The 26,492-nt window shown below is 42.6% G+C and overlaps 1 protein-coding gene across 1 annotated transcript in view; it reads right to left on the bottom strand.

The window, feature by feature from the left end:
- The window catches only part of LOC307122055 (receptor-type tyrosine-protein phosphatase eta-like), a 79,024-nt gene that overhangs the window by 46,496 nt on the left and 6,036 nt on the right, over positions 1-26,492 (bottom strand). The window contains exons 2-6 of the mRNA XM_079809866.1: positions 21,539-21,566; positions 21,323-21,367; positions 5,516-5,779; positions 4,907-5,170; positions 4,487-4,750 (exon numbers count right to left, since the gene is read on the bottom strand). Coding sequence (XP_079665992.1) covers positions 4,487-4,750; positions 4,907-5,170; positions 5,516-5,779; positions 21,323-21,367; positions 21,539-21,566 — 865 coding nt within the window. The remainder of the gene's footprint in view (positions 1-4,486; positions 4,751-4,906; positions 5,171-5,515; positions 5,780-21,322; positions 21,368-21,538; positions 21,567-26,492) is intronic.

Genomic DNA, 26,492 nt, shown 5'->3' with positions numbered 1-26,492 from the left:
ACTTTTGATCCAGTATCCACTTAAAAAATATTGGTTGATAGGTTATCGGTAACTGATAGGTTGATAGGTTATCGGTGTCGGTAAAATTCACCGTCAACCTCTACTTATTATGCATCAAACAAATGAATGAAAGATTATTTATAAACTAGCATCACCTATATTACCTCCAATGAAAATTAGAAAATCATATACTGATAAAATACAACAATGCCAAGGTCTCCAGAAAGAGGTTTGGTTAAGTGATAGTGACTGTTTCCACTGGTTGTGCTGGGTAACAATGCAGCGGGGAAAGGGGCCAGAATCCATTTCAACAGCCTTGAAAATTAAGTTCTGTGGGATGCTGATCTCCAGGAGCATCAAAAGGGTCCTCAAATCTGGAACATGCAGATGAGGCCCTGAAGTGGGTGCAGAAGATCCTTAACAATCTGGAACACGCAGACAAAGGTACATTGAAGTGAAGGTTTGCTCTCCTGAGCTTGACCTTGTTGCAAATGTCTCTGTGTATCTTCTGCCTCTCTGGGCCAGAGACTTGGTGAATCCACTTTTGTCTCTCTTACATGGAGACTTGGAATCTGTTATTGCTTTGCTGGAAGAAGAATCTAAACATCGTCTTTGTAAAGGTCTCTTTCCTCACAGACTGGAGGCTCAAAACATAGTCATATCTGTTGCTGCCTCACAAGCTGTAGATTCAGAGCATGGAACCAGGACGGCATATCTGTTATGTCTCCCCCGATGGGAGACGCAGAACTTGGTTGATCTGTTTCCGTCTATCCCCTTACCGGACAGACACAGAATGGTATATCTGTTATGTCTCACCTGATGGGAGACTTTGAACTTGGTTGATCGGTTTGTGTCTCACCTTTGCAGGCCAGAGACTCAGAACTTGCATCTGTTGCTGCCTTCCTTGTAATGGGCCATAGGCTTACATCAAGGAGTGTCTTTTGAAAGAATACCTAAGATTGCAATTTGGCGCTTCTCCATTCCAGTGCTGCGATTGGCTGCTGGCAACAGTGTGGCCCACGCTTCTTTCTCCTGTTGAACTAATTTTCATAATGCACAAAGTAAGAAGTCTTCAAAATGTATTTTACGAAGTGCATGGATGCGGCTCTCTCCCCTCTGAAACAAATGGGAATCTCCATTCTGAATTATCTTGACGACTGGCTCATTCTAGCCCACTCAGAGACCGAGCTAGATGCACACAGATCCTTGCCTGGAGTGTCTGAGGCTCAGGGTCAATTTTTCACAGTCGCACCAGAGTGCACTCTGAAAATACAATAGCTGTCTGCTTCCTTCGAAACTGGAGCCTCATACCCAGTCAGAACATTTCAGAGGATGCTTGGCCTTATGGCCTCTGCCTCACCAGTACTTCAGCTGGGTCTAATGCGCATGCACCCCCTTCAGTACTGGCTAAAACCTCTAGTTCCAGCCCATGCCTGGCATCACGGACACCTTCGTATCAAGGTGAACCAGGCCTGTGTCATGGCCCTGGCCCCTTGGAGGAACCCTTGTTGGTTCCAGTCTGGCGTGGCCTTGGGAACGGTTTCCAGAAGGAAGGTAGACTTGACAGATGCCTTCAACACAGGTCGGGTAGCTCTGTGCGAAGGCAACCTGACCTTCAGCTTCTGGTCAGTCAAGGAAAGACAGCTGCACATAAACTGCCTTGAAATACGGGCAGTTTTTGTGCCCTGCAGACAATCCTGCCAGATCTAAGGGGACACTACGTCTTGGTCTCCTCAGACAACATGACAGTAGTGTCCTACATACAGTTAAAGGGGCTATATGCAACTTTTTCCCCATAATAAACGTAACAATAGCCTTTTTATTTTACCATTTATGACTCAAACATCTCCTGATGAGCATACTGACACCTTGTCCGCTCACAGTGGGTGCACCTATTAAGCCTGTATCCTATTTTTCCTATTTTCTGGCGGGTCGTCTTTTCCCGCGCTGTCTGCGGATGTGACGTCACCACCGCTGCGAGAGCGAGCAGAAAATGAGAGCAGTTCTGTTTTTTGGCCACAGGTGTCAGTTGCGAGTTTAAATTTCAGAAAAACGCATATAGCCCCTTTAAACCAAAATGTATTCAAATACCTTTAACATTTCTCACATTATCACAGTTTATTCGCTATAGTTTAGAAAATGGTAAAAAAAATAAAAATAAAAAAATTACAAGAACAGAGTTAAACTGTGTCCGAACAAATTAATCTTAGACAAACTTAGATCAAATTAATCAGATAACTTTGATAGAAAGGTATGTAATGGATTACAATCAACCAATCAGCTGTTAAATTTAAGCAAACAATTAGATAATACCAATTTAGGTCAACCAATTACCAAGCAATGCTTAATTTAGTTCCGTCTGTGGTGTAAATCAGGCGAATCAGGGAACACAAACACTCGGTCCTCCTAGTGGCCCCTCTCTGGAGGAACCAACCTTGGTTCCCGGAGTTGATTCAGCAGCCCCATAGCCCATTTCCTTGCGTCAGGACCTACTTTCGCAGGCAAACAGGGCGATTTGGCATCCCCAACCTGAGTTGTGGGCATTGCATCTCTGGCCTCTCAACAAGAGCCTTTGGACCTCCCCGTGAGAATGCTTAATACTATTACCTCATCCACGAGATACCTCTATGCCTTTTAATGGTCTGTCTTCTCCAGCTGGATAGTAGATGCAATTGCCTTAGCCTACTCCTTATTGGGCCTGGATTGCCCCATCAGAGTGAAGGCTCACTCCTCATGGCCTCATCTTGGACATGATCCAGTGGTGTGACCATTGGCAATATCTGTGCAGCGGTCGGCTGGTCCTCGCCGTCCACCTTCGCCAGATTTTACAGCATGGATGTCCCTGCCATGCAGGCACGAGTCCTGTCTGTATAACTACAACCTCACCTCTGTTGAGTTTGGTCCACTAGAACCCACTCTTCTGCCTAGCGCGGACACTTGAGCTGACCTTTAACAAGTTAATCTCACTATGTTTCCCTTGTGACTCTGGTGTATGTCGGAGCCAATGGTTTAGGCATCTGCCTCCCCTTGCCTAAATTGTCTAGGGCCCTCCCCAGTGTGCGCTAAACAATGTAGCCCATAAGAACGATTGTATGTGTGGCCGGGCCTTGACCTTAACCCACTGTGCCCTCGTAGTCTTTACGTTAGGTTACGTTAGCATTGATATGCCACTCGTACTGCGTCACTAGACGCTGGAGGGGAACCCAGTACATCATGCCGTGCTATGGCTGCGAACGACTGTCAATAACCGCCTTAGACTGAGGCACTGAGTTAAGGGCCGGCAGATACTAAGACAATGCGGCACGACTGTCTTAGTATCTGCACTGTCTGAGTACCTGCTGGCCCTTAACTCAGTGCCTCAGTCTAAGGCGGTTATTGACAGTCGTTCCCCACCAGTGTCTAGTGACGCAGTACGAGTGGCATATCAATACTAACGTAACCTCGCTTTCCTGAGACACGGGAACGAGTACTTTGTAGATGGCCATCCTATTATGCTGCACAGCTCAGTGTTCGTTGCTTCAGTCGAATTGATCTGAAATCCTATGGCAGAATGCCCGATTATATAGCCAGATGGCCCCAGCCACTTAGGCGGGCTCTGGCAGGCTTTATCGCCATAGACTCGTGCAGATCTGCTGCCTTGCCATTGGTTCAAACTGCTTTCACTGCACAAACCAAATCTCACAGTGTCTAACATTACACCGTCAGCCGTGTTTGGTCGTGCAATGGTCGTGCAACCAATGGTCTTGCAGTATCACTGCATGATTAAAAAAGGCTTCAGGAAATCAGAGAAATAGAGTTTTCCCCAACAGTACTCATTCCATCTCATGGAACCGAGGTTAAGTTAGTAACCGAGTACATTTTCAATTAAACGATACCTACCTTTTGACTCTCCTTGCTAAAGTTTTGGAGTTATGAGTTTTTACTTTTTTTCAGAAAAAAACAACTCAAAAAATGCCTTTAGGCCTAAAGGGTTAAGAGGCTGAGGGGGTAATGTCACAAATCATTTGTTATTTTAGATTCAAAAACAAATTTTGATATGTTCACAGGCTCTTGGATGTATTTCTGCTTCCGGTCAAATATTTCCTGTTTATCATGGTTACCTGTTTATCATAGTTACTAATCATTATAAGTTGTTTCTAGTTTAGTTTCTATCTGTTGTGTATTCATACCATTTGTCCTCATCAGTTCTTTGTCAAATCTTGTTTAACGCAATCCCTATTCATGTTGACATCTTTAACTCTAATGCTGTAAAGATTTAGACTTTGAAATTGTGTGTTTCCTGGATTCCAGAGTTTTGGATTTCATTATTAAAGCCTGCAATTAGATCCACATCTAGACTCCTTCCCTTCTGCTCCACTACCCCATTACAGATGGAGGTTACATTAAGAGTCAAATCATTATTTGACAACAACTTAGTAGAATAATGATTCAAATAGTTTGAGCATGTACATTGCAGAAAAAATCATATTGTACAAATTCTACCTACCAGTATATTTTGATATGCAAAAATGTTCACTTTCTGTTAGGTTATTTGCAGTAACAGCAGTGACACAAAATGTGTAATTGACTCCAGCAGTCAGATCAGTGATGAGATGGGAAGTGTTACTAGTTTCCATTGCCTTTCCATTTATTTTACCATCAGTCCATTTTACTTTAAAGAAAGATCTATTTCCAGTTGGTTCATTCCATGTCAGAAACACAGATGATGTTGTGATGTTAGACACTACAAGATTTCTGATCACATCTGGCTCTGTGAGAGGGAAAGAGAGACATAGTAAATTTAGATTTTTAAAAATTCATACAGGACACAAATATAAATACATATAGGACAAAACATGAACTGGACGGCCAAATTAAGGAATAATAGTCTTACAAGGAAAACCAGATATTTTATAATTCTACATACTGGTAAATTGTGAGATGCAGAAAATTTCGCCTTCTGTTGATCTATCCGCTGCCACAGCAGTGATGCAGAATGTGTAACTGACTCCAGGAGTCAGATCAGTGATATTATAGGAAGTGTCACTAGTTTTTGTGTCATTGCTGTTTGTTTTATCATCAATCCATTGAAGTTTAAAGAAAGATCTATTTCCCTTTGGTTCATGCCATGTGAGAAACACAGAGGATGTTCTGACATCAGAGACTATGAGATTTCTGATCACATCTGGCTCTGTGTGAGGGAGAGAGAGATCGTAAATGGTGGTATTAAAAAACATCACACAGGACACAAGTAGAAATACATATAGGACGAGACATGAACTGGACAGCCAAATTAAGGAATAATAGTCTGACAAGGAAAAGTCATTTTTCTGATATTTACTCTATAATAGGAGCTTTGGATGGATATTTGTACTAAAATGAATGAAGACAGCAAATCTGTGGTGATGGGCATGGGTATAGTTATAACGCATTTACAAATTACTAGAAAAAAAGTCTATTGGTGGGTCAGAAGTAAATTAATTTAAACAATTAATATGTACCGTAGCAAGAAACAGTTTTTTATCATTTTACATACTGGTATATTGTGAGATGCAGAAATGTTCTCCTTCTGTTGATCTATCCGCTGCCACAGCAGTGATGCAGAATGTGTATTTGACTCCAGCAGTTAGATCAGTGATATCATAGGATGTTTTAATAATTTCTTTTACATTTCTGTTTGTTTCATCACCAATCCATTGAAGTTTAAAGAAAGATCTATTTCCAATTGGTTCATGCCATGTCAGAAACACAGATGATGTTGTGACATTAGACACTGTGAGATTCCTGATCACATCTGGCTCTGTGTGAGGAGAAAAGAACAATTCACAAATGTTGATTTAAAAAAACACAATAACGCACAAGTAAAATATAAATACATATAGGAGGAAACGAGAACTGGTCAGCCAAATTAGTGAATAATTGACTGACAAGGGAGAAGCCGTTATTCTGATATTTAATCTGTAACCAAATCTTTAGATTGAGATTTGTACTAAACAAAAAGAAAGGAGCAAATGAGTGGTGGTGGACATGGGAATAGTTTACAATTTACTAGATACAAATATTGGTAGTCAGATGCCAATTAGTTGAAACATACTATGTAGCAGGCAACAGATATTTTATAATTGTACATACTGGTATATTGTGAGATGCAGAAAAGAGCAATTCACAAATGTTGATTTGTACAAGGGGGAAGGCATGCATTATTCTGATATTTAAAGGCAGGGTAGGTGATTGGTTCCAGAAACATTTTTTATGGTGGTTGAAAGTCTCTTCACATTGTGATAGCAATCACTAACTGGTCTAAATGTTCTTATACACTTGTAATCAAAATTATTCAACCCCCATTGCAAATCAGGTTTATTGGCAAAATGTCAGCTCTTTGCAAAGAAAAAATCTAATAAAAAGTAATTCAAATAGCTCAACACAACAAATGTTCAAGTGGTTTCCCCAAATTTATCTGAAAATGCAACTTGTAATGACTTCTGCAGTCTCAATTATGCAACCTCTTCATGTCAAGCATCTTTAGCACTTAATAGAACATCTTTTTGCTGTTATGTCCTGCTGTTCCTGAGGAATCGTAGCCCATTCCTCATGAGCCTCCAATATTCTTTTGTTTGCATGCTTCAACTGCCTTCTTCAAATCCCAACAGAGATTTTCAAGTCAGGTGAATTCAATTCAATTCAATTCGAATTTATTTGTATAGCGCTTTTCACAATACACATTGTTTCAAAGCAGCTTTACAGAAAGTGCATTTCATAAATGTACATTGAAAAATGTTAGAAAGAGAATGTTAAAGAAAAATGTTAGAATAAGTTAATCAATCATGTATTAATTTAGGCCATAACAACGCTGGTGTTGAGTCGTCTCTTCACAGGCGTCGAGTCGTCTCATCACAGGTGTTGGGGCATCTGAAGTCTCCATTACCCCTTTTCCACCAAAGCAGAGCCAGAGCTAGATCGGAGCCAGAGCCTAGTTTCAAATCGGTTCTTTGTGTTTCCACACCCAAAGCCCCAGCTCCGAGCCAGGAAAAGTGGTTCTTAAGTAGCACCAAAACATTGCTGGGCTAGGACAGGGCTAGAAGTAAGAACCGATTACGTCAGGCGGTGGGGGGCGGGGTCAACAAGACGAACACAAACTGGAGATCCGCCATTGTGAAATAGCAGCTAATGGAATTAACAGCTGCTGCTCGTTTGTAATCTCCGTCTATACAAATTACGGCGAACTGCATGAATGTGTTGGATTCGCTGTGTTTTCGCTGTGTTTTGATGCCGATGTAGGATCGTAAAGCCATGTGAATCAATAGTAACGCAACGTTTGCATTGTTGATGGAAGGCTTGTACACAGCTGTGCAGACCGATCGCAGTATGATAACGAGTCCAGCGAGAGCATATGACTCCTTATGCTTTTGATTCACTCATGCGTTTTTTATCATACGTGTATCGGTGTGCGCAGCGCCGATGCATCTTGAACAAGCCTGGTGTGTTTCCCGCTGCCCAGGGTTGCCAGGTTTTCACAACAAAACCCGCCCAATTGCTACTCAAAACAAGCCCAATCACGTTTCAGGGGGGCTTCCCCGGTAAAAATCACATTTGGGGGTAAAATATGTGTTTTTTTGGCATGGTTGCCTACTAAAATTCGCATTCCCGGGGCTAAATATTACATAATTGGGGTCGCTTCAAGCCGCGGTCATGAAAAAAAGCCTGCGGCATAACCGTAGACTTGGCAACACTGCCGCTGCCTGGCTCTGTTGTGGCTCTCAGCCCGTGGAAAAGCAAACGGTTCTTAGAAGGCTCCTCAGTCGAACCAACTATGAACTGGGACTAGCTCTGGCTCTGAATTAGCTCTAGCACTGCCTTGGTGGAAAAGGGGTACATGAGAGGCCGGATACAAACTGGAGCTGACAAACTAGTTACCTCGGGACTAGTGTCCCGAGATAACAACAGAAAAGCAGATGAGAAATAATTAGCATAGCCGTTGTTCAGAATATTAATGCTTTTGATCCGATTTAACTGTAGTATAAAACGTATTTATAATGTGAATGCTTGGCTAAAGAGATGCGTCTTTAATCTAGTTTTAAACTGGGACAGCGAGTCTGAACCTCGAACAATATCAGGAAGACTTTTCCAGAGTTTAGGAGCTAAATGTGAAAATGCCCTCCCTCCTTTAGTGGATTTAGATATCCTAGGAATGACCAGAAGCCTCGAGTTTAGTGATCTTAAAGAGCGCGATGGATTGTAGGGCGATCGAAGATCCGTTAAATACACTGGAGCTAAACCATTTAGGGCTTTATAGGTCAGCAGCAATACTTTGTAATTGATACGGAACTTAATAGGTAACCAGTGTAGAGATGATCAAATAAAATGTGATGGCCACTGTAGAATCACTGTAGAATCTCAACCAAGCCTTGGTGGAATTTGAGGTATGCTTGGGATCATTGTCCTGAGCGCAGTCCAGTGTCGGCTCCAGCCCCTGAGCGCAGTCCAGTGTCCTGTCCCAGAGCCTGCTTCAGAGGAAGCTGTCCCAGAGCCTGCTTCAGAGGAGGCTGTCCCAGAGCCCCGCTCTCGAGTCAGTCCTCGAGCACTCAAGTGCAGCCCAGGAGGGTGCTCCCGAGTCTGTCCCCGAGCACGCCAGTGCAGCCCAGGTGGTTACTCCCGAGTCTATCCCCGAGCACACCAGTGCAGCCCAGGAGGGCGTTTCCGTGTCTGTCCCTGAAGTCCTGGAGGGCCTTTTAGCAGCCCCCGAGTCAAGTCCTGTGTCTGTCCCTGATGTCTTGAAGAATGTTAAGTCACTTCCTGAGTCTGTTCCCCAAGGATCCACCTTCCCTGCCAATGCAGTCATGGCCCCTGAGTTCTTCCCTAAGTCTTTCCCCAATCAAGAACTTATCCTCAAGACTGTTTCTGACACCATAAGAGCAAACCCATGCTCCCAGTAAGACTCCTAATTTTGTCCCTACTCCTCCCATCTCACCCTCCCTGTTACCTGGTCCTTATGGGTTCCCGAAGTCGGCACCTCCCTGGTCAGCCCCTAACTACTCCCCTGGATTATTTTCCTCCCTTCCAGTTCTGCCCCCCCATGTTTCCTGGCTGCCCTAGAACTCCCAGTTTTGTTCCCCACCCACCCTCCCAATTGGTGCCACCTTTGTTTCCTTTGCCCAGTTTGGACCCCGGAGGCGTCCGTTGGGGGGAGGGTACTGTCAGGATCCTGCCCTAACAGTCTTGTCTGTTGTGTCCTTGTTTAGTGTTTCTTTGCTTGTTTTGTGTTGCGCACATGGCTGTGTCTTTGTTTGTGTGTGCCATTTGTTCTGATTGCTCCGCCTTCTTGTTTGCTGTTTCCATGTCCCCTTGTTTAGTCTGGTCTAGTCCTTGTTTCACTAATTGTGCTCACCTGATCCTCATGTGCTCTGGTCCCTTTATATTGTGCTTTTTTCCCACATGTCCTTGCTGGTTCGTTGCGTTTGTGTGTATTTGTTGTATGCCCCGTGTCTGGCTAAATCACGTCCTAGTGAGAGTATTTGATCTTGCCAAGTTATAGTTCTTTGCTTTATTTTCCCTAGCCTTATTTTTTGGATTTCTCTAGTTTTGATTTTGTTACTCTCTCGTTTAGTGGTCTTATTTTTCTCACTCTAGTTCCCCTTCGAGGGAACTCGCACTGCGTCGTCGAGTGACGACACTCTGGGAATGCCCACAGCGTTACGCATCTGAAGTATGAATGAAATCAAGCCAATCTGATTGGTGGTGCGTCGTGACGTAGTAGATGACGGCATACCCGAAAGATACAAAAAGGAAGCTGATGCAAACACACACTAGCTTTTTTGCTCTTCAGCGAAGCGCTATATGTGAAATTGTCTGTCTATTTGGTGTTGTTTGTCTATATATATATCCAAAAAGATGGCTAGTGAACAACAGTTCACGAGGTGTGTGCACCCGTGTCCGCGATTCCTTTCGGGCACGGACACACACCTTTTGTGTGTGCAATGTCTGGGCGTGCAGCACGCTTGGGCGGCTCTCGAGGCGGCTCAGCGCCGCCGTAGATCATGGGGCTCGCAGCGGGACCTCGTGACAGGAAATGGGACTGCTGAGGGACTTTCCCTATCCTCGTCCGAGGAGTCCGATGTTCTCCCGGCCCGTGTGGAAGCCCGCGACGCGGCTTCTTCCCGCGGGGCGGAGAACCCGAGGTTTCAGCTATCTGGCTCCGAGGAGTCGGATGTGCTGAGCGTCGAGGCGGGTGCGGTGGAGCCTGAGCCATCGCTTCACGCACCCGCTCCAGAGGAGCTAGTGGAGGTTTTGACCCGCGCCGTGGCCAAGTTAAACATCGATTGGCCACAGGAAGAACCGGAAATCCAGCCGCCCAGTAAGCTGGATGAACGGTTCTTCAGGCGCAGGCCTCAACCTCCACGCCGGGGTCTGCCTTTTTTCCCGGACCTACACAATGAGTTGTGTAAGTCCTGGGATAAACCCTATTCGGCCAGACTCACCAGCCCTCCAGTACTCGACTTCGGGAACGTACCGGGGGTCGGCCGAACAGGGTTATGGGACACTGCCGAGGGTAGAGGAAGCTCTCGCGAGCTACCTCTCTCCCGAGGCCGCTTCGTCCCTTGCCCACCAAACCAGCACGCGATACATCAGCGCTGGTAGGTAGGGCATATATGGCGGCTGGGCGGGCTGGTAGTTGCCTGCACACTATGGCGGTGTTGCAGGCCTACCAGGCCGACATCCTCAAGGAGCTCGACGAGGGCAGGGGCCCGTCTCCGGACGATGTCCTCGAGCTTAGGAAGGCCACCGATTTGTCTCTCCGCATCGCCAAGGAGACGGCCCGTTCCATCGGCCGCTCCATGGCGGGCATGGTGTGTGTGGAGAGACATTTGTGGTTAAACCTGTCGAGGATGAAGGAGAGAGAGAAACACTTTCTCCTAGATTCCCCGGTCTCGCCTTCTGGGCTTTTCGGCAGCGCGGTTAACACCGTCGTCGAGAGGTTCCAGGAGGTGAGAAAGCAGGCGGCGGCCTTCCAACAGTATCTCCCTCGTCGATCCAGCTCCTCGGGGAAGGCTGTTTCAAAGGGAAAGCCTCGGCCGTCTACTAGCTCCTCGCACCTGCAGGTGCAGAAAGAGAGCGTTGCTTCTCGCGCCCCTCCTGAGGGAGCTTGGCAAAAGAGGCGGCGCTCTTGTGGCAAGCCTTCCGAGCCTAAGGTCGATCTGAGGACCGTCCTTCAGGCGAAGAAGGCTACCACCAAGTGGTCCTAGCTGCGGCTGGATCGCTGAGAGCTGCCCCCCCCGGGACGGAACGACCGAGGTCGTTTTCCCCCGGGGGCGAAGCGTACCAATATCGGGTTCTTCCCTTCGGCCTGGCACTCTCCCCTCGCACCTTCACCAAGTGTATGGATGCAGCACTGGCTCCGCTGAGACTCCAGGGCATCCGTATACTAAATTACATCGACGACTGGCTCATTCTGGCCAGGTCGCGCGAGGTGGCGGTTCGGCATCGAGATGTCGTTCTGGCCCACATAAGGTGCTTGGGGCTGAGACTCAACACGAAGAAGAGCGTGTTGACGCCCTCCCAGAGGACCACGTTCCTGGGAGTCGTATGGGATTCCACGTCGATGCGGGCACGTATGTCTCCCGCGCGCGTGGAATCCATACTGGCGACGGTCTCCAGAGTGAAGCCAGGCCGCAGCCTCACTGTGAAGCAGTTCCAGAGACTGCTGGGGCTCATGGCAGCAGCGTCCAACGTGATACCTTTTGGCCTGCTGCACATGAGACCCCTACAGTGGTGGCTGAGACCCAGGGGGTTTTCCCCGCAGGGAAATCCATTTCGTATGATCAGGGTAACGCGCAGATGCCTTCGTTCCCTCGTCATATGGCGGAAACCTTGGTTCTTGTCCCAGGGGCCAGTGCTGGGAGCATCATGTTGCCGGAGAGCCGTTTCAACAGATGCCTCCCTCACTGGTTGGGGCGCGGTCATGAAGGCCGCTTTGCGAGAGGTCTGTGGGAGACGCGGCATTCTTCATGGCACATCAACTGCCTGGAGATGTTGGCGGTCTACAAAGCTCTGAGGAGCTTTTACCCGGACCTCCGCGGCCACCATGTCCTGATACGCTCAGACAACTCTTCGGTTGTCGCGTATCTCAATCACCAGGGGGGTTTGAGGTCGCGCCCTCTATGCAGACTGGCGCATCAAATCCTCCTGTGGTCCCAGGGGAAGTTATCGTCCCTCAGGGCGATGTACATTCCCGGGGACCAAAATCAGGGAGCAGACATCCTGTCGAGGCAGGGGCTGAGGCCCGGGGAGTGGCGACTCCACCCAGAGGTGGTGGAGGCCATGTGCGAGAGATTCGGCCCAGTGGAAGTGGACTTGTTCGCGTCTCGAGAGACGTCCCACTGTCCACTGTGGTTCTCTCTCAGGCATCCAGCTCCGTTGGGGCTGGACGTCATGATGCAGACGTGGCCGAGGCTGCGTCTGTATGCATTTCCCCCGATCGCTCTGCTCCCGGGAGTTCTGGAGCGGGTCCGCCGGGAGGGCATCAGCCTGCTCTTAGTAGCACCCCGGTGGCCCACTCGAGTATGGTTCTCGGACATCATAGCTCTCCGTGGCAGGTTCCTCTGAGGAGGGATCTGCTCTCTCAGGCAGGGGGCACAATATTTCACCCCCGGCCAGAGTTATGGAGCCTCTGGGTCTGGCCCCTGAGGGGGCTCGGTACCTAGAGGCGGGCCTGTCAGCAGAGGTGGTCGAGACCTTACTCAGCTCCAGGGCTCCTTCTACCAGGAGACTGTACAGCCTCAAGTGGAATGTATTTTCCACTTGGTGTAGAGAGCGTGAGGTGGATCCAGTTAACTGCCCAGTGGCTTCAGTGCTGGAGTTCCTCCAAGATCGCTTCTCCGCTGGTCTTACCCCGTCCACCCTGAAGGTGTACGTGGCTGCCCTTGGGGCTTTCCACGCACCTCTAGGTGATGGACCTTTGGGGAAGCACCACCTGGTTGTACAGTTCCTCCGTGGGGCACGGAGGATGAGGCCGGTAGCTCGCTCCAGAGTCCCAACCTGGGACCTGGCGGTGGTTCTGGAAGGGCTGGCTGAGGCCCCCTTTGAGCCACTGGAGCTGGCTGAGCCTAAGAACCTGACCCTGAAGGTGGCCTTTCTCCTCGCCATTACCTCTCTGAGGAGAGTGGGAGATCTCCAGGCCTTGGCGGTCACGCCAACCTGCCTGGAGTTTGCCCCCGGCAGAGTAAGGGCTATCCTTCACCCTAGACTGGGTTACATTCCCAAGGTTCCATCTCGGGGAGCCCGGTCTCTGGTTCTTCAGGCTTTCCATCCCCCTCCCCACCTGACGGCGGAAGAGGGGAGACTTCATCTGCTCTGCCCGGTCAGAGCTCTGAGTATTTATCTAGAGAAGTCTTCCCATTGGAGAAGGTCAGACCAATTGTTGGTGTGCTTTGGCTCACCCAAGAAGGGGCTGCCTGCGTCAACTCAGACGATCAGTAACTGGATCGTCCAGGCTATAGCCACGGCTTATAGGGTGCGCAATTTGCCTTCACCCATGGCCGTGAGGGCCCATTCCATCAGGAGCATGGCTTCCTCAGTGGCCCTCCTTTCTGGCGTCTCGCTTCAAGAGGTATGCGAGGCGGCCGGGTGGGCCACCCCGCACACCTTCATACGTTTTTACAGTCTGCACCTCCCGGTTTTTACAGTCTGAACGTTCCCAGAGTGTCGTCACTCGACGACGCAGTGCGAGTTCCCTCGAAGGGGAACGTCTCGTGTTATGACTATCACCCTTGTTCCCCGAGAAGGGAACGAGACACTGCGTCTCGTCGCCACACCTATCACGGCTAGAGCGCTTGCTTCATCGCAAAAGAGCTAGTGTGTGTTTGCATCAGCTTCCTTTTTGTATCTTCTGGGTATGCCGTCATCTACTACGTCACGACGCACCACCAATCAGATTGGCTTGATTTCATTCATACTTCAGATGCGTAACGCTGTTGGCTTTCCCAGAGTGTCGTCACTCGACGCAGCAGTGTCTCGTTCCCTTCTCGGGGAACAAGGGTTATAGTCATAACCCGAGACGTTTCCTTCAAGGTTGCCGTTTTGACCTCCAATTTTTGCTCTTGTCTGTTTATCTCTTGTTGTCTTGTATGGTGTATTCTAGAGGTCGCCCGATAGTGGATTTTATCGATACAGATAACTAGGTTGGACCGCACTTGCCGATAACCGATTAATCAACCGATAGTTTTTAAAATGAATACTGGATAAAAAAATACATAAAACCATAACACTCTAAATAAAACAGTGCTGAAACCATGAAAAAGGGCTAAATGAAATACATATGTAAATATGAATATATTAAAATGAGAAGTTCTAACAGAACAAATTCTAATAATTCTAATAAATGATTTAAACATTAAAATTATATTATAAATAAATGTTTTTTTAGCTATAACCTAGAAACATGTACATTTTATAGGTAACACTTTGCAAGTCCCATTTTCTAACATGGATATATTAGCTAGCTTACATGAACAATATGCATTATGCAATATACATTTTACAGCATGTATTAATATTTTAGCAATACAATTGTACCTTGATCATCCATGTTAGTTCATAGTGCATCAACTAAGTTTAACAGATCAAATTAAAATGTAAACTCAATTTAAAAATGTATACAATACTTTTACAGCCTTTATTAACCTTTGTTAATGTTACTAATGGAATATTATTGTAAAGTGTTATTTCAAATAAATCCAAAGATAAGTCCATAAGTCCAAACAGTCTGCTTTTTTAGAACACTAGGTGATTATCTAATCAAAATAACAAAATATGTATTGAAATTGAATGCATTTCTGATTTGTTTATATTTTTGTCAGCTGCATGACGATACAGTTTGCTTTCTCGAGTTGTTACATTGTTTTAACTGCTTGAGGTAGCCTACTGCTGATATTAGCATCCTCTCATCATCTAGACCAAGTACATACATACTTCTGTTCTTTATCTGATAATGCAGCTTCTAGTCAAGAAATTATTACTTATGATTTGGCAACATGTACTGAAGTGTTCTGTATTCATACCGTTTCACTGTCTGTGTTTTAAACGCGCATCTAATGTGTCAGCGCTCTCTGTGCAGTACTCTCTAGGCAGCGTTTGCTTTCCGTGCAGCTACACGTGTCAATGTAATCAACTTCAGTGCAGTTTCATTTCGCCTCTAGAGGCCGCTCTTGTGCTATATAATACCAGCAGACCCTTCTCAGAGCTCTCGTACTGTGTAATGACAGTGCACCCTTTTCAGCCGCTCCAGCAACAGACGCAACCCGGAAAAACTATCGGTATGGATTTTTGCAGATAACCGATTGTTCCACCAATCAGCTATCGTGCCAATTAATCGGCAAAACCTCTATTGTCTTCTGTCTTGTGTGTTTTTTTGTGGTGGTTCCTGTCCTGCGTCCTGTTCCATCCTGGTCATTGATTCTCCTGGCCTGGCAACTAGTCTGGTTCTACGGCTAGTCTCATCCCCTGCGGTCAAGCCTGGTTCCCTTGTCTCCATCATTGGCCATCACATCTTTGCTATCTCAACCATGACCAGCAAGTTCTCCCATTGTGTTCTGCCCCTATTGTTTGGACTTTGTTCCCGCCTCACTATTTCTTGTGCTGTCTGTTATTGTTAACCCCCTCGAGTCAGCGGTTGCGCCGGCGCGATCGACTCGCTTTTTTTCTTATCAGTGCCAAAGAGACTCAAATAACTCGTTTTTTATCATTCAGGCAAGTGTTATACATCATTATAATCTGTTAAGTTTCTATTTTTTGTGTACAGTCAAAATAAAAACAAAATGTGTTTTTGCAAAATAAAGAAAACAAACATGATGCGCGATCTGCAGCCTCTCTGACAAAGACGTTCGTTCAGATAGTCTTCAGAAAAGGAACTCTAGCTTAGTGAATACTTGTCTCACAAACATGAGACATATGTCTAAAGAAACGTTGAAATGTCAGGTTTTAACACTAGAAGTCCCGGAGATTTTTACCCCTCCTTTAGCCAAGTGGAAGCTAACTGGCTAGTCTTTTGGCTATCATTAGCATCAATTCATGTGTAAATGTGGTCATTACCTGAGCAATCTGCAGGGGGGTTGGGGGTGTGTGTGTGAATGGTTGCTGGTGGCTTGTTTGTATGTGTGGGGGAGGGAGGGCTGCTAACAAGACTCACCACTCGGCAGGCCTTGGAAATTATCCTGAGTGAAGGAAACCCTTGTGACTCAGATGGAGAAGACATAGAACTTCAGCCGGATTCGGACTCAGAGCTGTCTGATCTGTCTTCAGGTTAAGTTTCATTTCATATTATTTCCTATTTCATTTCAAACCAGACAATACAAAAAAGTAAATATTTATGTCACTCCACTCTGCTTTTTTTGTGTTTTTCTCTTAGTCCACTTTTTTGTTTGTACTACTTAGCAGACATTCACTGCCATCTGAAGTGCAAAACATTATTAGTTGTATCTTTTTATTTAGGAAGATATTTCAGACATTATTCCGATACAGAGAAGGAGATACTGGAATTATTATTAGTATCTATGCATGCATTTGTGATATCATTTGACTTTTCCATTGCTCACAATTTGAATTTGTTCACACTGCAGATGAGGAGACTGCTCCTCAACCAAAAAAAGAGAGCCCGTTTGGGGACTAACCTGACAGAGACAGCGAAAGATGGCACAGTGTGGCGTGAAGAACAGGTGGGGACGCGTCTCCCTTTCACCCCAATCAAAGCGTACGCTGCAGATGGAGAGCCAACAGCTAAGGCCAGGAAAAGTATCTTGAGTCGCCTTCAGAGCTTCCTGTGTTTCATCACTCTTGACATGCTTCATAGCACTCAAGAATGGACTATTCAACATGCACAGGAAAGGCAGCATGTTCATTGGTTCATGGCCCTCCCTGAACTAATGGCATTTATTGCAATTGTCATCTTCCGGGGGCTTACCAAGGTTCCATCACTACGTGACTGCTGGTCAGCAAACCTGAGAAACCCACATATCATTGGAACAATGCCGCGAAACCGCTTCCAAGACATCATGCGACACCTACGCTTTGATGACAGGTCCACCCGGAGTGATCGAGCAAAGACTGATAAGTTTGCTGCAATTTCCAGTGTGTGGGGATCATTTGTCACCAATTGCATCACGTCCTACAACCCTGGTCTACATATCACCGTTGATGAACAGCTTTTCCCGTCAAAGACTCGCTGCTGTTTCCTGCAGTATATTGCAACTAAACCTGACAAGTTTGGGATCAAGTTTTGGGTGGCTTGCGACCTAAAATCCAAGTACATTTGTAATGTCCTCCCATATCTTGGCAAGGACCCTAGTCGTCCCAGTGGAGAGAGACTGTCTGAAAATGTAGTGATGAGGCTGATGGAACCATTCCTAGACAAGGGCAGAAATGTTACCACGGACAATTTCTTCACATCGCTGTCACTTGCGCATAAACTTCTTAGCCGGAACACCAAACACCAATGCAAGGACAATCATGCCACTGTGCGATGTGTTCACTGCTACAGATACACATGTGGTAAATGCAGACGGGAGATACCATGGCAGTGCCAGGATTGTGAGTGATTGCTGGAATGTACTCACTCACTTTTTAATATTATTTGTAAATATGTGTACAAATGGTTGGTTTCTTTTTTATTTTATTTTGTACTGTTTTTATCAATAAATCTCAGCAACAAAGGAAAAAAAAACATGTGTGTTGATTTCTCCCTAAGATGGCAAAGTGAAACACAAGTTTCCTTGAAGTGGCTCAGCATGGCCCCACCTTGTTTACATAACAAAAGCAACTGTTCACAGCTGATTAAGGATATTAGCTTAAAGCCTTCCAGCCCATCGGCTGTCCTGCGGGTTTTATAGGTAGAAAAGCCAAATGGCTGCTCCCTGGGACTTCTAGTGTTAAATAATGTAAACCAAAGCGAAATCAAATATCCTGCATTTATGTAATCTGTTTGAAAACAGAGAGATGTCAGTCATTCGTGAGCTTCTTCATTATCCGCTAATGCGACCACACCCACAGAGCGCACGTTCTTTAGAGATTCAAATACTGACGATCCATGCGTCAACGCCCACATCAACTCAAATTAACACATCAAGTACTGCTATAGCCTACTTCAACTACATCGTTTTGAGGCGCATTGAATAATCCTGGAATAACCTCATGAAAAGCTGTTAATTTCTGAAAGCAACGGATTCCGCCGCTGAGTGTAAGGTAGGCTAAGTTTATTCTGTTAGCATCTGTGAATATTAAACGCAAAAACCTGCGTGATTACGAGGACGCACTGAAGCTTTCTTTGTTTAAATTAGCTCAAAATTACTGTCAGATGTAAGTAATTACCTTGACAAACTAAACATCATTAAAAATATCTAAGACTCAAGCTTCTATTTTTTACCTCTGTTTTTTTCTCAAAGTCTTATAGTGACCGTAATTTGTTAATATGTGTCAGGAGTTATGAATATGAAAACTGGCGTCGGTTCCTTTTTGATTGTAATATTTGCGTCAGCTGCTCTCATTCATAAAAAACTCCTCTATGCTCGTCATGAAGACTTGCAACAAAGCAACATCCCTCAGGGCTTTTAGTTCAAAAGTGTGCAGATGAGGAGAAATATTGATAGATTCTCATTTGTCTGTGTAAAATTTCAATATATAGAAGTATTATTTATTCAATCTTAACCCAAAATGCGCAGATTTAATCATTATGAGCGCTGGATACTCTGATGCACTGTGTTTTCAGTACATACTAAAAGCCGGAGGGCGCTCCGTGCACATGTAGTCCATATATGGTACAGATGAAGAAGATATATTCCATGTGACATTACAGGAACTCCCTGACATAAACAAAGCTTCCTGAGATCACTATAACATGCAAATAGACACGTTTGATGACAATAAACACACAATCGCAACAATATATGGCTTATCTGTGTTATGTATACCATGTTGGGTGTATTCATAATAGATTACATTTATAATGCAATGCTATTCGACATAGCTTTTATAATTATGCAGAATATTGTAAAATTATATATTTTCTGTCAGATTTTTGGATCCGAAGCCAAATGAAATCACAGAAGGTTATTTAAAACATTTGACTTGTGATATAAAGTAAGTTTGGAGTAAAAACATGGTTTTAATCTCATAAATTGTTGTGGTTTAATAAATTGGTTTAATAAATCATAAATTATGGTTTAATAAATCATAAATTGTTGTGGCAGATCATTTAGCTTGTTTTAAGCAAAAGCTCACTTCATTTAGATTTTTTCCCTCAGAAAATGTTTACTTATCTAGTAAATTAATCTTGATTTAAGAATTTTAAATATTTGGACTGGAAACAAGAAAAAATACTAAATAAGAAGAGCATTTTTTGCAGTGTAGTCAAATATTTTGATCATTTAAAATATAATAGGCCTTTGTTGACAACATTCTAAATAAACTACAAAAAAATATATTTCCTTTGTCCTGTTGCTTAGCTCCCTCTCAGTCACATACCTGAAGCTCATTCATTATGCAGGTCATTATGCGGCCCATTATGCATTCTTTTGTTCTCTTAGGTGTGATAACCATTATTATTTATGATCTTACACGCCTCCTCGCATACTGGCTTTGTAAAGTAACATTTTTTTAATCAGTGTATTGTTTTATGTGAATGTGTAGGCTCAATGATTAACATCTGAATCCACTCATACAGTTATCACTCTCATCTGAGACAACGTCACACTGAGTGAATCATTTGAGAATGGCTTTAATCCACATCCCTTTCCTTTCACCTGAAACTTCCCCCAAACTCCTACTCCCTCTCCTGCTAAGATCACCTGAAATACACCCAAAATCTATTTGATTTAAATGTCAATTCTTCCTATACAGTATTATAAGTGTTGATATCGTTTGAAATGTCTCAGTGCGACTGGTACAAAGATCTCATCACCACAGAAGTAAACAAGAAGATAATAAGAGTTTTTAGAGTTTAGAGATATTTTGCTTATTACGGTGGGTGTGGCTTTTGGAGCCATTTGGTCTCGTCAATACAGGTCATATGGGTCAGTGATTAAATGTAAATTACCATTGTTAACATGTGTTTCCATTTGAAAGAGATTTCTGTCTTGGTCTGAGCAATATAAGGAAGTGTGACAAAAGGTTCAGGGCTGGATACTGTGATGAGTTCGGCCCGTAACGCGGAATGTCTATTAGACGCTCTGCGTTATGTAATATTCAGAAGTCAGGTATGAATCTTCCACTCTTTAGGCTACTTCAGAGTATTAGATGTTATGTATGGATTATCTTTGAATTGATTATGAAATTGGCATTATACATTTACCTGACTGTTAATAAATTGTTACATCTTGATCAATTCTGACTTACTCTGTAATTATGAATTATCTCTAGTAGATTATGAAATGAGTATAATTTCAACAAAGGGTTAAACATAATGATTAAATGTGTGACTAACTATAGATATAAATGACCAAACAACCAATTGGCATTCTAACCTAAATTCGAGATTATGATAAATGGAGTCAGATAAAAGTTGAATTGGAATTAAATCCCAGCTGAAAAGACCAAAACGCGCAGCGACCTTCAACCGCGATCATTACCTTCATTCAACAAATTTCAGCGGCCTTACAGTTTTTGCAGATTTTAATAAAATTATATTTAATAACAGTAGTCATATAAGCATAATTAAAGTAGCATACGTAACCTATGTGCCTCAGACTTGCGTCGCCAACTCAATCATCAGAATCCTTGGTAATCCTCTACAAACTTCGACAGCTGTTTGAACCAGCTTTTTCGGTTCTTTTTTAGTCAGACGTGCTACTTCGGCTTTTGCGTCTTGCGACATCAACCCGGAACTAAAGTTTGATTCAGTCCGATTAATGAACCGACTCAACTGGTTACTTGCTGAGAACCGGCTCAAAAGAACGATAAGTTCAAGAACCGAACATCACTTGTGTCAAGCCAAGCCAAGCCAAGCCAACTCCAAGTTTTATTTTGTATCTGTTCACATTGGTATTCAATAAACTGCTGTGTTCATCACTTCAACTTGCCTCCAGTGGATTCCGTTACAATACCACATTAAAAATAAACCTTTTAAGTAATATTTTTGTTGCCATTGATTACAAGGACCTTTTTTGCAAACAATCAAATTATATTCTGCAAAATGTTATCAAAATACAAGATTTAGCTGTAAACTGTATGAATACAATTAGTGACCTGAAAAAAAGTACAATTATTATTGCAATATACCACATTAATACTAAAATGAGTAAAATCCAGGAATAATTTCCTAGTAAACATGTTTACTCAATTGTCCATTAATATAAATACTCACTTGTAGAAGCTGAGGTTTCAAAAAAGCGTGTAGTGGCAGCGAGTGCTGAAATATTTAGATGAATGAAGAAATGGAAACATAATTTAATTAATATTTGTTGCTTAAAAAGACATTTTGCATGCAATAAAATATTAATCGAAGAAGATATGACATTGACAGTAAACTGTATTAATGCAGTTTTTCATATTCAAATGTCATACTTGTCAGTCTACTCACCTGTATCAGTGCTCTGTGCATTCAACCCCTGAGGAAAAAGGTGATGTTAGTAAGTAAGAGATTTTAAAGAGATGTAAAATTGAGGTCAGAAAAAATGACTTGCATCTTGCCTTTGGCTCATTAACACTCAACTTCAGACTTTATTTGGACTTAAATCCAGACCTCAGTGAACAACAACAGTCAGTAGCCATATATACCCGAAAAGAATTTCTTCAAAAACCCCCATTTTGTCATGTGCTCCAAGTGCAACACAATGTTAATAAATAATTTTCACAGTATAAAGCCATTAACGACTGGTACAGCACATCAAAAGCAAAAGACCTGTTTTAAACACCTCAATCTGTAATTGTGCTTGTAGCCGCTTGTGCTTTTAGGGGGAACATTTTAACATTTATCTTACAGGTGTAGTTCAACTAAAAATTTAATTTCTGTCATCATTTACCCTCAAAGAGGATATTTTAATTTTGTTCGTATTGTATTCTTTGTTTTTGTTGTTTTATTTTTTCATCCACACAATTGAAGTCAAAGGGCACCAAAACGATTTGGTTCTTCAAAATAACTTATTTTATGTTCAACAGAAAAAGAAAGAAACTGTGATTGAAACTGTTAAAGAAAGAGAGTAAATTATTACAGAATTTTGATGATGACACTTGACGCATACATTTTAACTCTGATCAAATATACAAAATTACTTTATTATTTTACTTTGCTGAACGAAATTCAAAGTCGTCAAATTAAGTCAGTAAAATTGTCTGATGTATCACTGCTGCATATATAAAGTTCCCATTCAGTCGGTCACCGACGAATAGGAATCTCGCTAAAATGGCCAATCTACTTCGAGTGTAACTGAAACAAGCCAATGCACATTTGCATGCAATGATTGCACCAGCTGCTCTGCCTCACAGCGCAGGTATATAATGAGAAGCAGGTGGATTTCAAGATTGGTTTGTATCGATAGACCTCAAGGACGCGTACTTTCGATTCTCCCTTGACAGAGGCCTTTTCTGCGCATTATGTTTGAGGGTTGAGCATATCAGTACAAAGACCTGCCCTCCGGGCTGTCCCTGTCTCTCCACGTCTTCACAAAGTCGGCTTTAGTCAAACACTCTCAAACTGTTAATACAGCTGCCACAACACATTATTCAGTGCGTGGACATTTTACCTTTATTTTTCAATAAGATAAACATGTCTCAAAGTATCTCTGAGGTAAAGAAGTGGATGTCTGAGAACTTTCTTTGCCTAAATAGTGATAAGACCGAAGTCATGCTGATTGGTTCACCACATCAGTTACGTAGAATGGAGCTGCCATCCTTACAGGTGGATGACTCCATTGTACAGTTTAAAGACAAATTAAAAAATCTGGGGGTGATACTTGATCCCAACCTAACGTTCGACTTACAGGTTAGAAACACTATTAAAGTATCTTTCTTTCACCTCAGAAATATCGCCAGATTGCGCCCAATGTTAACTTTTACTGTGGCAGAAAAGCTAATTAACACATTTGTCTTTTCGCGCATTGATTATTGTAACTCCTTGCTGGCTGGAATTTCAAAGACAAATCTCAACAAATTACAGTTGGTACAAAATTCCGCTGCACGCATCTTAACTGGAGCTAGTGTAAGAGAGCATATTACACCTATTCTTAAATCACTGCACTGGCTGCCAGTTAAATTCCGTATTGATTTTAAAGTATTACTTCTGACCTACAAAGCACTAAACAATTTGGCACCAAAATATTTGACTGACCTTTTGACACCATATACCCCAGTTCGAAATCTTAGATCCATCAATGCAGGTCTTTTATCGGTCCCTGTAACTCGCCTAAAATCTATGGGAGATAGGGCTTTTTCGAATCTTGCGCCTAAACTCTGGAATTCCTTGCCTGTAGATTTACGAAATGCAAATTCCTTGCACATTTTTAAATCCAGCTTAAAAACATTCTTGTTTAGGGAAGCGTTTGTGTAATTTTATTTTAAGTTGTTTTTAGTTGTATTATATTTTCTTTTTGTACTATTTATTTTTCATATATATGTGTGTGTTTAGGTATGTATGTGTATGTACATGTATGTGTATGTGTGCATATATATATATATATATATATATATATATATATATATATATATCCACATATTGTTATATTCTGTTGTGATTTTATGTTCTTATGTACAGCGCTTTGAGAAGTTGCCTTTAAAGGCGCTATATAAAATAAATTTATTATTATTATTATTATTATTATTATTATGTGCCATTTTACTATTACTGGACATGAAGAAACTTTTAAAAAGGTATTTCGCCATAACTGATACAGTTTATCCTAACCAGCCTTGTTCATGACAACAGGATCTGAAACTAAAGGGGGCTTGGATCAAAAATAACACCAAAATGAACAAAATGCTTCCACAAAATTAAACTAAATCCATGGCGGGTGTCATGATTAAAGTGAACTTGCATGAAACTGCGATTAGATCCTGATATCCTCTTCCTTTGCCTGACCCGAAACAGTAGACAGATTACAGGAGTTTTGTGAAAGTGCATAATTCATACTCGAATGAAGTCATAGAGTGCTTCAGTGATGGGAAACATTCTTTGATTGTTTTCTGTATAATTTATTCCCAGTTTTAATATATAATGTGTTTTTTTTCATGCAACTAAAATAATCAATGTGAAGTCTTGATTTAATGCGTAAAAAGCAAACAAATTCATAAACATTTCTTAGCTTGTTTTGTCTGTTTAGCCAGAATATGACATGCCATTTCCCCAAACACAAAAGTATTGCATTCTATTCATCTTTAAATATGTAATAATATTTAGTAATAATTATTATTACAATATCAAGAGCAAAAATCTATATTTGTAAAAAATAAATTATGAGTTACTGATTTAAAAAAAAATGTATGAGCCTATTAAATTATACATGACATTGATGCAAGCTTTGAGCAGCATTAATCAGTCTGTGTAAATAATGCCATGTCAGATGCATCTTCTGTTCCACCTTTGTAAAGTAAAGACAGCTTTTGTTGATGTGACTGGTAACAGTCTAAAGTATTCTTATTGATTAAAGCAGTTGCTTAAAATTAAGTATTTGACATAACAGATAACACAGATACATTTTAAGGTCATTATAAAAATACCCCTTACACAAATGCTCTTGGAAATCAATTACAGGAGGGAAATATTGCCTGTTAATGGAAAATGTACATCTGACCATGCAGGAGAAGTTTAATGTACAATGAGCTTCTGAGAGTATTAAATAATTAACATTAAATAAGCAAATATAAAGGAACCAAACACTGATATGATTTGCTCCAAAAATCCCTGGGGAAACTTTAAATGAGTGACTTCAACAATTTCCTAGTCAAAACAAAGAGCCTATTAAATTACTGAAACTCACAGGGGGAAACAAACATTCCAAAAACAAACTTTTCCTGCTATATCCATCAACTATTTACTATACTGTTAAACATGATAATCTATTGCCAGATTTTCTAAAAGCTGCAGACGAGGACATCCTTGACGTTAATGAGATTAACTTGATATAGTTACATTAACATTACAATCAATCAGTTCATCCTGTGAACACTCAATATTGATTATTAATTAATTCTAAGATCTGTTGAAGAGTGTCTCTCTTTAAAGGTCTGGGACAGGTCACACCCCTCAGGATTGACTTGACCAAAAAGGAAGGCCAAATCTTTCAAGCGGGAAGATTCCTCTGTTGGAAATTGTATGGCTCTTTGTTTCAAGCATGTCCCTTTACACGTGCAGCTGAATTGCTTGCAGATGAAGAAACTATTGAAGATTATTGTAATAATGTGCTATCGACACATCATATGCATGTTCTTTTCAATCTTCAAAGAGCAAATTTATAGACACCAACCATACACATGATTTTAGTTAACCATATTATGCAATTCTGAAACATAAATCTAACAGAGATTGAAATAATACATAGACCAAACCCTATAAAATAAAAATCATGAGATGGATATATGTTTATATATTTCTCAAGTGGTTATATATAGCAGTGGTTATCAACCTGTGGGCCGCGGCCTTAGTGATCCTCCAGGCGGCCGCGAGATAACTTAAAATTAATCTTAATATATTAATATTTATACATTAAATAAAAATAGATAAATTATATAAATAAATAAAAAATTACAAAAAAAGAACCACATCTCCTTATACTTATTCTGTGATTGTTTTGGACTCGGAACAGCCCAAGGCATTTTTAATCGCACTGAACGGCTCAAAACACCCAACCGCTTCATGAACACAGGATACGCAAACTACACATTTCAGTTGGATAAAGAAAACCAGTGTTGCTAAAATGTTTTGATGGATAAAGGTAATGAAAGGTAATTTTGTAATGAAGGTAAAGACGATTGCAGTGACATGCAGGAGTCATACAAATAGGCACGCGCGAGTATGTTATTATTGATGGCCAAACTGCTGAAGGAGGGTGCTCCTGTTTTATGGGCGGAGATCACAGTCCTACTGCCGAAGGACGCGAAAGATCCGGTCCCTCCAGCCAATATGAAGACAGGCTTCTACAACCCGTACTTCATTGTAGTCAAGAAAGGTGGTGGGTTACGGCCAATCTTGGACCTGCGGTTCTTGAATCGGTCCCTGCACAGGCTGCCATTCAAGATGCTAATGCAGAAACGCATCTTCGGGTGCATCCATCCCCAAGATTGGTTTGCAGCAATCGACCTGAAGGACGTGTACTTTCATGTCCAATTCTCCCTTGACACTGACCATTCCTGCACTTTGCGTTCGAAGGGCGGGCATATCAGTACAGAGTTCTACCCTTCGGCCAGTTCCTGTCGCCCTGTGTCTTTATGAAGGTCGCAGAGGCGGCCATTGCTCCCATGAGAGAGCGTGGTGTTCATATTCTCAACTACCTCGATGACTGGCTGATTCTGTCCCAGTTGAGAGAGCAGTTGTGCAAACACAG

Source organism: Gobio gobio, assembly GCF_949357685.1.
Source record: "Gobio gobio genome assembly, chromosome: 25".
NCBI classification, from domain to species: Eukaryota; Metazoa; Chordata; class Actinopteri; order Cypriniformes; family Gobionidae; genus Gobio; species Gobio gobio.
This window is presented reverse-complemented; position numbering and strand designations above follow the sequence as displayed.